This window comes from Vollenhovia emeryi, unplaced genomic scaffold (assembly GCF_000949405.1).
Source record: "Vollenhovia emeryi isolate VEMERY1.0 unplaced genomic scaffold, V.emery_V1.0 DF939179.1, whole genome shotgun sequence".
Lineage (NCBI taxonomy): Eukaryota > Metazoa > Arthropoda > Insecta > Hymenoptera > Formicidae > Vollenhovia > Vollenhovia emeryi.
The window spans coordinates 1,165,722-1,177,716 of NW_011967187.1; the positions used below are offsets into that span (position 1 = coordinate 1,165,722).

Below are 11,995 nucleotides of genomic sequence, written 5' to 3' on the forward strand. Positions count from 1 at the left end.
ATTAATTTCTTTTTCATGTGGAGACTCGTAGCAATTATATTGCTAGTCTTGCGCGAGGTAATATCAGCACAAGTTCTCATACGAACAAAATTGTGACAACACAATTTTCAATGAAGAAAGCATCGATTAATTTATAAAAAATTGTCAGCAGTTTTATTAAATACAAATAAAAATGGGGACGTCGAACTAATAGATGTAGATAAGGAAAGACTCGCAGTGTCTTTTTTTTTATTCATTTTTTTCATTTGCAGACCAGCACAATCACGTGTGTTAATAAGAAACTTCATACGCAATGACGTTCAAAGCTTAAGCCTTAGCACGTTCGTATGTACATTGGTTATTTTAACGCTTTTATTTATCTTTATAAAAGTAAGACTATTTACCAAATAAAACTCGTTAGTATAAAACCGCCGTAACGACATGACACATTTATGGATCTACGATACTGACATGTTCGCGATCGCGCCGAATACTTCGGTTCACACGAAACTTCCTATTGTAATCCGAAATACATTATAAGATCCATTAAATTACACAATACGCTACGAAGAATCAATGAAAAAGGAAACGTAGCTGTGCCTCACTTAATTATACAACAATGAAATATCTTCGCCAGCGCCAGTGTCGTCTTTCTATCCCGATAAATTGGCACCGATCAATGGAGAGATTTTATTCGCACTCAAGCACGACTGCTAACGAAATCGATACTAAACGAAAACGTAAATCGTATCGAAGATTCTCTGTTCCTACTGTTAATTAGCTATTTATACAAATTACGTGTCATGACAACATTCGATAATCGATTCGACAAAGCGCTCAAAGAGACTTATTGCACATTCGATTACATATTATACATGATAATCTGTCTGATATAAAGCTTTAAGATATACAGTACGAGGTCCGATATATAATAACAAATAGAAAACTCTCATTGAATTAGAATTCAGTACGCGTAGTTTTGAAAATTATTCTGTCGATACGAGATAATGTGTATAGAATGATTTCAGATTTTAAGAACGTTGGAATGAATCCCTTTTTTTTCCTCCGCGTTTTTAAATATCTTACATCTTGTTTCTGTCACCATTTGTCGTTTCTTCATTGTCTCATAGTTGGGACGTAAAAACTGAAGTAGTTTTGAAACTTTAAATGCCAACAAAGTATCATATAATAAAATTGATATTTTTGGCAAAATTATACAACCTAATCACGTTTCACATTCTTGTACTACAAGAAGCTAACGTATGTCTCAAAAGATCTTACATTTTATACAAGAATTACAGCTGAAGCTCATCGTTCAACAGTTTGTCATACATGTTTATGTCTTTACATCTTTACCTCGCCAAGATGAGCTTTCTTTGTGGAACACAAAGAAGACTGATTTCATCATAAAAAAAATATAGCAATCCAATGAAACGTACAACGTAACAGAAGTGAGCTATGTCGCAGATTTAATTATGTACTTTGCACATAGCAAAAATCCAGTCGGCCGTTTTGTATAGTCTTCGCAATGGGGTAAGGGGCATAAATCCAATTCTATCCATGTCGATTTTGAGGTATAATTTATGTAACCATGTAATGGACATAATTTCTTGACATGCGAATTTATTTAAAATACATCAGTCAGAGGATACGAAATTTCAGAATTTCGGTTTCACGTTTATCACCTATTTATAAAAATGATTTCATTGTTTCCTAACAGGTCATACTTGACTCCACCAATTTCCCAGGCAGATCGAACACACACGAACCTATCATTTCTTCTCTGTGCTCTTAAAACTAAAATGTTTTTTTTTTGTAAAATATATGTCGTATATGTGAAAATCCAAACAAATAATAGTCGCTTTTCTGAATCGCTTAGAATATGGCATTCGTTAAATTAAAACGATTTAATTACACTGGTCCGTGATTTCCAATGTTGGAGGCTACACCTTAGGCTACAGTAAAAACGCACGTTTTCTGTATAAGGTACTTGATATAAAACACAGAAATATTAGAATGTAGAAGTACGATACTTCATGCCTTTATAACATTCTGTGTTCGTAAGAGATATCGCATTGCACAATTCCTGCGGTAAACGATTCACACAAAATCGTTATCATTGGATTACTATATTCCCCGCGCGATATTGTATTCCTTCCTTTTGCAAATGCAATGTCTACTTAACTAACGTTAAAAGAAATTCTGCTTGAGAAAATCCGCAAGCTCGGTAATATGACCGAGAGTGTTGCCCACAAGTGTTTCTTTCCGTTGTACGCATGGATTATATCATATAAAAACCGACCTCTCTAAGGATTAGCGTGCGCATTTCCTTTAGATCTCCAACGCGTACGCGACAATCTCGGCGATACCGACTACAGATCTTTTTTTTTTTTCGTTTTTGGTTCTATTGAACTCGGAGTACTGGATATACGGCCGTCTGTAAATACTGGACGCCCTATGCACTCTGTGCCCCGTTTGCCTTCGTTGCTCTTGCACGGCTCTTCTCATTTCCGTTCGGCTTGAGCTTTTGATATGCCTTAATTGTGTGTGTGCTGCGCTCAGTCTGTCCTTTGCGTGACAGGTGGGAACTCGGTATCATCGTCCAGACGAAACGGCCCGCCGCCTTTCGGTGGGCTTTCTGTCGCCGCTATCATCTCTTGATACTTCTCTGATTCTATAAATCCATTTACATTCAGATTATCAAGTTTCCATCTCGATCGCATTATCTCGAGCGGATATAACGATAAAGATGTATACAGACGATCAGCGTTCAATGATACATGATATATTTTATGCATTCAGATACGGTTTTCCGACTGGATTTCAGTCCCTCTTAACGCAAGCCCGACCTACGAGATCCGCAACTTTAACAACGTGGAATACAACAAACTGTTTGCGAGATTCGAATACCGCGAAAGGAATACGTTTCTATCTGAATGCAAATGTTAAATATCTCATTGACCATTGTCTACATCACATTGCCGTGAAACACATTCACTAATGAATTCGTTAATGCACATTAAATTATGGTCTTCTCTAAAAAAAAAGGAGTCAAAATCAATTAAATCACAAGCATTTAATTTTCTAATACATAACACTATTGCATGTGTAAAATATAAAACGCGATTTGAGAATTAACGAGAAAACCGACAAATTGCATGTCAATTAAGTAAAGATTATTCTAAAAATATTCGTTGTACACATGGCACAATTGTCTTTTGTAAAGGGTTCTTTGACGTATTCGCGACGACGTGAATGTTCTCTTCAACAGTTAAATATGATGTAAGGCTAGCGGAGAAAATACGAAACGATATTTACAAGATAAGATAGGATTCAGGTAATGTGACTTTTGTATTTTCTACTACTCTATTTTCAAGTTGTTTAATACCTGTTGTTTTCAAACAAATGCAAATTATTATCTGTTTCTCATAGACCGTTTTCGAACTCACCATCCGAAGACCAAAAGAAAAGAAGATGTGTTTTCTTACAATTCTATATATCCCATTTAGTTATACTGAACTTAACGTACAGAAACGATACCGTTAACGGGAGTACGCCATATATGTACCGTTGATGATTAGTGAGCAAAGTTGTTCTAAAAACTCGCTGCCACATAATACCGTGTATAATTGTCGCACTAATATCATACCAACCATTTATGTTAACAGCCTTAGCGATCGTATATTAGTAATCGTTATGTACAATCGTTAACATTGTTATAACAATAGGACATCTACGAGATAGTCTTCTAAGAACAGACTACTTGTAGGAATTCTCAAGACATTTCGTAACGGGATGCAATAATGCTGGCCATTATATCTGCTGACTAGTAGAACAACTTGCATGACGTGCTCAGTGATTTACCCCGGTATAGACTAGTGCCTACATGCATGTCCTGTGCATACGTGTATCATAGTCTCATGTATCGCGTCGTCCTTAAGAATTTGTCCGGTTTGCAGTTAATAAGCGTAGTAGATTTGTACTATCGTTTGCGGTGTGACAGGATAAACGGCTCGTATTAACGAGGACGTAGGCCGCGTGAAAAGGCAACAATGTTACTCAGCGCTGCTCTCATTCTTCCTTTCGCTGCGTGTACGTACGGAATAAATGTGCGGAGACGCTGGTAGCGAAGCGCGCGCGCGCACACACACACACACACACTTAGAGATAAAGAAAAAGCTCTAGAGAAGAATTTAGGTGTCTCGTGTACGGAGAATGAGAGCAAAAAAAAATTTGAGGGACAGAATAGAGGACATACCAGTACCTGACATGGAGTCTGGCGAGCGGCCACGCAACACACCCGCGTAGCTATTTATGCAGGCTTCGGTGGAATATTAAAAAGAAAAAAATTACATCAAGTAAGGTCAACTATCGGGGCCCCTCCCCTCCCCACCCCTTCTCCCCCCCCTCGCCCCTGAAGAAATTATCTGGCTATTTGACTTGAAAGGGGAGGGGGGCTAGAAGCGAGAAAAAGAAGACGCAAAGCAAATTATAAAAGTAAAGGCGTCTGGAATACGCGGCACATGCATACACACACTCACACGCATGGTACATAGCCGACGACAAACAAGCGTTTCATTAGAGCTGACACTGGATCAGCCTTAATGAATGCCATAATCTACCTACAAATACATGAAGTAGCGATTTGTCCACTACACAATGAGACGTAGCGACGTAGCGAGATTGATTCTATGAGAAATAGCCTTTCGTCTGAGCAAAAATACGAGTTTTTATATTTTTCTTGTAACGCCTCTTGAAATTAATCGATTGAATTTTGCTGTCAGATCATCTCTTTCCGTTGCTCCATCTTCGTGGATAGAAAGATGGCGAGATTGACTTGAAGAGAGAAAAACGATGCCTTTTCCTTTACTCGTATGCAATCGCTGATTTTATCGTGAATATGTTTCAATATATTAAAAATATGCCAGTACCAACTGTGTGTGTGCGTATGTGGCATGCTTCAAACAAAGAAGGAGATACTTAATCTATTCTGTTAGTGCTCGAATAACTGCGAAACTCATCACAAAATCACAAAAAATATAACAAAATGTACAAGAGATACTCTATACGTTCAAGCGCACTGTACTGGATATATAAAGAAAGAAGTTTCGCATTGTTAAACTTTCAAATTAACTGTCGGTAATGTATCTTTATCGTCAACTCGCTTCAACTAATCTACTATGTAACGAACAGCCCAAAATTCTGTCCTCATACCTGTATTTGTATTATTTGCTGTAGCCGCTGCCCCTGAACCCGAACCGCCGCAATCCGATTCATCCCGCTCTTTATCGTCTAATCTGTGAAAAATGAGCATCTTCACATCCGCGTTCTCACGCAACAGTCTATTATTATTATTAAAGACATGGTGATTAGAAGCGAGGATCCAAAAACTAAAAATAACGATCTTTTGCCAACTTTTGTAAGATTCGTCGAACCTACAATATTACCTGTGCTGTTTTATAAGAGTGCAACACCCACTCTCTGTCGGATCCACGGAATAGACGTATAAGTAACCATCGGCGCTAGCTACTAACAGTTTTGGTACTTTATGTGTTCTAAAACGCAGACAAGAAAACGTTATCGCGGGTACAAAATGGATCTAACGCGTGGCGTGGTTTTTGAGACAATGAACTTGTGGTCACTTACACAGTGATGGCACAGACATTTTTTAAACCTTGGAACGGTAGGTGGACGCTAGCGAAAGCGCGTCCTTGAGTAAAAACGTCAGTCACTTGCGACGGCAAGTATGTAGCCGACGCTGTCACAGCCTTCGTCAAAAATCCCATCCAGCTTTGTGCCTCGTCCGCAGGTTGTTTGTTTGGCCTGTTACGCGAGTAACACGTTAATTTACCTATATTTTTACCACGAAATATTTATTGGGGAAAAGAAACGGTGGATACGAGATGCGTACGTTTCCTTTGGTTCCTCCAGTTTAAATATATGCACAGTTTCCGTGTTACTGGAACAACAGAGCCACATGGAGTCCATGCTGAAAGACAGACTGTTTATCGTGACGCATCTCTTAACTCCGCGTCGAAATTCGAATAACTTTGTACCCTCGTGGACCTGTAAAAATACAAATATTGTTCGCAACTGCCAGCGATCAGTTGATAAAATACAGCCATTTTATCGACGATCTGTCTTACGTCAAAGACTCTAATCACGGTGCCCTTTTCAGAGGCTGTCGCCACTTTTGTGCCAGTCGAGCTGAAGGCGATCGCTGCCAATGGGCTGTCGTGTGCAGGTATCATTGTTTTGGCTTGCTGTATAATCGAAAAGCATCAGGTCATTAAAAGTTTCCGACGGCTCGAGGTTCGATTCATTCAAATTTGTTTAAGATACTTACAAGATGGTTCGCGTCAAATATCTGGACTTCCCCAATCGTGTTCGATCCCGGGTAAGCTACGTAACAATTATCGCTATTTGGCGAAAGTGTACAAAGACCTGTGAGATTAGGAGGGGTGTCGCGAATTGTATGCAACACTCTCATATCTCGTATGTTATGTATGTATAGCGATTCTTCCAGACATACCACCAATCTCTGAAATAAGCGATGCTATTTTTAGTACATTCAACTAAAAGAAACACGTTATATATCAAAGTTTATTTATTTCACGGTCAATTAAGGCGTACATAAATTTGCAACTTAGAATAGCAAGAGGCGTTCCTTTATACGTGAGAATCGAAATATAAATTTAGGATTAAAAGGCAGATAAACTACAATCTCGCTAGTGCATCACTATTAAATAACAGGTTGCGCCGGATTCATAAACCTTGACTACTGAAATATAATTAATTTATTAAACCTATCGAATAAAAATATAATATTAAATATAACTGAACTTATGTTAAATACAAAAATACATATAATTATGTTGCACACTATTTAGTACGAAAATTTATTGTTTACGAAAATAGTTTTAATACACGTTTACCCCTTTGCTACTATTTTTGCTTTAAACAAGGGGCAGCGGAAGCCCGCGATAGTGCTGGATTATTGAACGTGCCGGATTATCGCAGTTCCGGATTAGCGGGATCATACTGTAGTTAATATGGATATATATGCTCAATATAATCTATCTATATAAGATTATATCGTGCACATATGCCAACTATTTGCTTTTCAAATCTGAATTCAGATTCCACGACAGTTCTCGTGCATTAGGAAACCCCTCGTGTAATCTAAATTACAAAAGGCACGTGTGATATTTGGCTGTAAAATCTATATATATATATATTCGTAGGATTAGAAATTGAATCCGAGAGCCGCTAATTACGAGACTGCTGCTGCCACACGAAGCCATGCAACATCTCAACATTTACATTAACGAACTAATATAAATTTTGTTTGTACACAAAATTAAAAAAACGAGGGGGAAACCGCTGACCAAAATCTTGTACACCAATGTCCACTAATGCCCAGTGGGCATTATTTTATCTTATTATCTTATTTTATCTTTATAATGCCCCAGCAAGACCTAATGCCCCAAAAATTCCTAGTAATGCCTAGTAATGCCGCAAATCTGTACACCACAATGCCCTCCGCGGTTTCCCCCTCGCTAAAAAAACATATATACACATATTCGTCAATGTGGCGAGTGTGGCGCAGAGAAATGTGCACTGCTTAGTACACAAATGAACGAAAAGATCCGAGTTCAAAACCACGGACAGCACTGTTTTTTCGGAATCTCCCGAAGGAAAGTGGTAACCACCGAAAGTACCCTGCCACAATTACCCTTTTAGGGAAACAGCCCTCCAGATATTGCGTGACTTCGCGTAGAAGCAGCAGACTCGTAATTAGTGGGTCTCAGATTTGATACCTAGTCCCACATACGCGTGAGATCTGAGAAATATACAGATTTTACAGCTAAATATCATGTAAATCTGCAATTTAGAATACATGAGACGTTTCTTCATACGTGGTATCTACCATGGAATATATGATTTCAAATTTAAACGGTGTTTGACTCCTAGTCTCACGTACGAATATAAAATGCGGTAGCTAAGATTCCTTAGTTCTCCAAATTGGATTGTTAATGTTCTTAAAGAAAAAGCTGAAATTCTAAGATTAAGAATGTTAAATGTAAACGCAAGAAAGGTGTTGAACAGAAGTATATCAAGCAAGGGACTTATAATTCCGTTTCGTAAAAATCACGATGGACAAAACCAATGTGGAGGCCAAGGTTTACCGTAAAATTATAATAATGCTATTGCAACTCCTGTTGGAGACCAAGGGTTCACGTTCTGTATTGAAGAAGAAGAAGATAAATATAAATTTGAACAACTTACCGCTCTGTTGAGTTTCACAGCCAAAATTGTATTTGAGTAACTGTAATTACATATTTCCGTTCCTTTTCTGAAGTGGCACACTGTAAGCGTACGAGGGGACTTTAGACTAACGATGGCCACCAAACTGCTGCTGAACAATCGCTCGACGATGCATATGTCCTCAAAGTCTGTATCATCTCGAAAAGAAGGAAATACTTTAATCAAGGGAGGAATCCAGTGTAAAAATAAGAAAACAAATTCTTTTACATATTCTTATAGTGACAGTTATCTCGAGAATACATTCCTACAGTATTGCTTCGAGATTCGAAGTATCGACGAAGTTAATGAGCCATTTAGCGGACAGTCGTCCGGCGCGTTCCAGGTAAAGGTCGGACTTTAAACGCGTTTGTCTCGAAATCACGTTTTTCAAGTTGACCTGCAGGACAAAAAGTTACCCACCGATTGATCTCGAACAAGACCCGTTTAATTTGCTATAAAATTCCTCGAGTATTGACTGAAAATTCATTGTTTTTTATTTGTCATATTTTAATAAGCAATTTGATTTTTTGGGAAAACAGTATTTCTTTTCTACTAAATGCTATAACTTTCCTAAGTGTCGTTTGCTTTCGTTTAGATTAGATTCAATACCAGTAGAAATTAGTCGACCAAACTTCTCATTTTTGCTTTTAGATCACTTTTACAGGCGCTAGACTGCACGCCAGTGACCGATGAATTTTTTTGCTATTTATTTTAACAGTATATTTTGCAATAAAAATACAATTACAAAGAAATATTTAAGTGTAATTTAATGATGCCCCTTTATAATTAAAAAAGAAACATTACGATATCTTTCGTAGTTTTCTTAACAAAAATTCGCGAAAATACCCCATTTTTCCAACTTTTACACTGAATTTCCTGCTTAATAACATCAAAGGCTTCTGTTCGACCAGTCGTTTCTTACTCTCGCGTTACCTTAACATCGTCACGCTGGTCAACCGGTACTTTGTCTTTTCAGAGTATAAAAAGTAAAAAGTAAATAAACACGCTCGATACAAAATTTGGAATCAACCGACTAGAACATTGAATCATTCCGAGTCACAAATGCCACATAAATTAAAAGACGCATAATTCAACGCGACGATACGCGATCTTATTTAATCGTATTATACAATATCTTATCGTCTCCTGCCCGTGATAACGAAAATTATACCGCGGCATACGCAGAGAGGCACGTGAGGCATCTCGCTGGGCAGATGGCGCGAGACAAAAACGCCATAAACACCTCTTGGACGTAAAAGATATTTTACAGTGTTTTCATCTCACCGGCGAGGCTGATCGGCAACTATCGGCCGTTTATTATCGTCGCGGAGTTATCGCCTTACAATTATCGGAGCGACGTGGGAAAACCAATTATTACCATTTTCGTATATTTTCTCGAGGTGTCCGGTGGAGCTGATAGAATAAAGTTTGTAACCCGACTTCGAGCCCACCGCCAAGGACCTGAAAGACAATCAGGAGCCTTAATAAACTCCTCCCACCTCACGAGGGAACATTGACTGCATTTTAAAACACAAAGAGTCCTCGATATCTACGCGCATGTTCGCGCTCTTTGTTCGCCCGCCTCCCGATACCGCCATCGGTCGTCCGCGCGTGTAAATATCGAGGAAAGAGGGGAAAAAAAAGGAGAAGAAGGAACGAAATAACGCAATCGCCGCGAACGATATTGCAATCGTGCGAGGAGCAGGATAAGTCCTTGGATAAGGCGGCGCGAGTGGAAGGGCCCCGGGGGGCGACTGGCGGTACGTGCGTGCGTGCGTACCGCACGCACGCGGTAGGTGCGCGATATCGCCGTCTCCTTTCCTTCTCTCTCTCTCTCTCTCTTTTTTCTCTCCTTCCTTCTGCCTCCCGCCTCCCCCGTCGCGCCGCGGCCGCGACGCACGCGGGAGAACGCGCGCGCGAAGGTTGGGGTCTTTCGTTAACACGCAATTAATCGGTGAAAGGGGGAGCGGCGGATGACGCAGGCGAATAACGCGACGAAAACATCGCGCGAGGGAAACGCGATGCCGCGAACCTTGGCGCGAGGCGTGCGTTTGTTACGTGCGTATATATATATGTGTATATCATTGCGAGTTATACATATATATATATATATATATCGAGAGAGAGAGAGAAGGCGACACGCGAGACAGGGAGACGATCGAAAGCGCGCGAGGTTAGGAACAGACAAAGGAGCTGGCGGAGGAGGAGGAGGAGGATCGACGAGGACGATTGGCGCGTGCCAACTTACGTGCAGTCCTGATTGAAGTTGACGAAGTAGGGACCGTTGCTCTGCGCGTCGGACGTCGTGTCGGACGTCTGGTTGGCCGCGAGGTTCATGAGTCCTGATATGCTGTACCTTAGCCCTTGCGTTAATACATCCAGGTTGATCACGCGCGGGATCTGTCGCATAAATCACGGCGGCACGCGCGCGCGTCTCTGTGCTCGCGGGCGCGCGCTCGCGCGCAGGGAAACGCGCTCCCGAAAAAGCTGTCTCTCGCCCGCGGAGCGGAGGACTCTCTCGCGCAGCGCGGGTACCTCGCGCACCTCGCTCTACCTCTTCTCCCCCTCGCTGTCGCGCACCGTCCACCCCCGTCCGTCCCGCGTTCCTGGGCGCCGCTGCTAACGAGAGAGGGACACGGCTCCCCCGCTAATTCGCTGGCCTGGCTGGGGCTCGGACGCTGGGCTTGACTCCTGGCTTACGTGCGTCTGACAACGGCCGACTCCTACAAGTGACTGCACTTTGCTATCGTTCCATATTGAACAGCTGACAGTCGCAGCTGCTGGCCGGAACAGCGGAACGCGAAACATCAGTCCCCGTTCCGTGCGTTCCGTTGCTATGGCGACGCCGCCGGTCCTCTCCTTCTTCCCCCTCGTCGACGGTCCGGCCAACGTAGGGGCCAGTTTGCAAGTGGAGCACCTCAAGCACGCCGTCCGCCATGTTCAGATTAGCTGTTGCGCGCTTTTTTCAAAACGCTCGAGTCGATCGAATCGATAGTTGGCGCGCAAATAGTATTATCGCAAGCGAATCCGGGGAAGAAGATGTTAAAAATGGAAATTTCAATTTTCTAAAGTAACATTAATTTGTATTTATTTTTTAATTTGTCTGTAATCATACGCGTAAAATTTACTCGTTACGTATCTGTTGGTGTAAAAGCGTTGAATTTATTTTAATAAATTCTCAGTTTGTATAAAGCATCTAGTGTAACTGTTATCTTGTCTATTTATAATTTAACATCTTTGTAGCCTTAGTCCCAGTCTACAATAGATGATTTAAGCCCTAATTGTAAGTCTTGAGAAATTGACCAATCACGGTCAAGTATGAGTAGAATACACGACTGTGATTAGTTAATTTCTTAAGTCCCAGTCTACAATAGATGATTTAAGCCCTAAGCTTTAAGAAATTGGCCAATCACGGTCAAGTATGAGAAGAATGCGCGACTGTGATTAGTCAATTTCTTAAGGCTTAGGGCTTAAATCTCTATTGTAGACTGGGACTAAAGCCCGTATCAGACTACGGATTGAGATTGGGATTAGATTGAAATTTGACCAATCAGAGTAAAAGTTACTGAACTTGAGATTAGTAAACTTTACTGTGATTGGTTAAATTTCAATCTAATCCCAATCCCAATCCGTAGTCTGATACGGGCTTTAGTCCCAGTCTACAATAGAGATTTAAGCCCTAAGCCTTAAGAAATTGACTAATCACAGT

The 11,995-nt window shown here is 40.6% G+C and overlaps 1 protein-coding gene across 5 annotated transcripts; it reads right to left on the minus strand.

Annotated features, from left to right (window-relative positions):
• Window positions 1-130: 130 nt before the first annotated feature.
• LOC105563259 (WD repeat domain phosphoinositide-interacting protein 2) lies at window positions 131-11,088 on the minus strand. 5 transcript variants are annotated; one of them, XM_012014706.1, is made up of 11 exons: window positions 10,535-11,088; window positions 9,665-9,747; window positions 8,269-8,435; window positions 6,326-6,520; window positions 6,126-6,242; window positions 5,891-6,045; window positions 5,626-5,802; window positions 5,427-5,534; window positions 5,194-5,276; window positions 4,238-4,300; window positions 131-2,653 (listed from the first exon to the last, which is right to left on the minus strand). In XM_012014706.1, exons 1-11 carry the CDS (start codon window positions 10,693-10,695, stop codon window positions 2,538-2,540), a joined length of 1,425 nt encoding a protein of 474 aa, XP_011870096.1. In that variant the 5' UTR covers window positions 10,696-11,088; the 3' UTR covers window positions 131-2,537. The 5 variants fall into 5 exon arrangements, with proteins under 5 accessions (XP_011870096.1, XP_011870098.1, XP_011870094.1 ...); XM_012014708.1 differs by having other exon boundaries at window positions 4,244-4,300; window positions 10,535-11,085; XM_012014704.1 differs by having other exon boundaries at window positions 8,269-8,444; window positions 10,535-11,084.
• Window positions 11,089-11,995: the final 907 nt, after the last annotated feature.

What these genes read in the sequence shown, in the direction of transcription:
- LOC105563259 (XM_012014704.1), bottom strand. Translation starts at nt 10,695, where the DNA reads ATGCGACAGATCCCGCGCGTGATCAACCTGGATGTATTAACGCAAGGG. An exon ending in TATTTGACGCGAACCATCTT is followed by an intron (nt 6,243 to 6,325) that starts GTAAGTATCTTA and finishes TCGATTATACAG; the next exon opens with CAAGCCAAAACAATGATACC. An exon ending in CTGGAGGAACCAAAGGAAAC is followed by an intron (nt 5,803 to 5,890) that starts GTACGCATCTCG and finishes CTCGCGTAACAG; the next exon opens with GCCAAACAAACAACCTGCGG.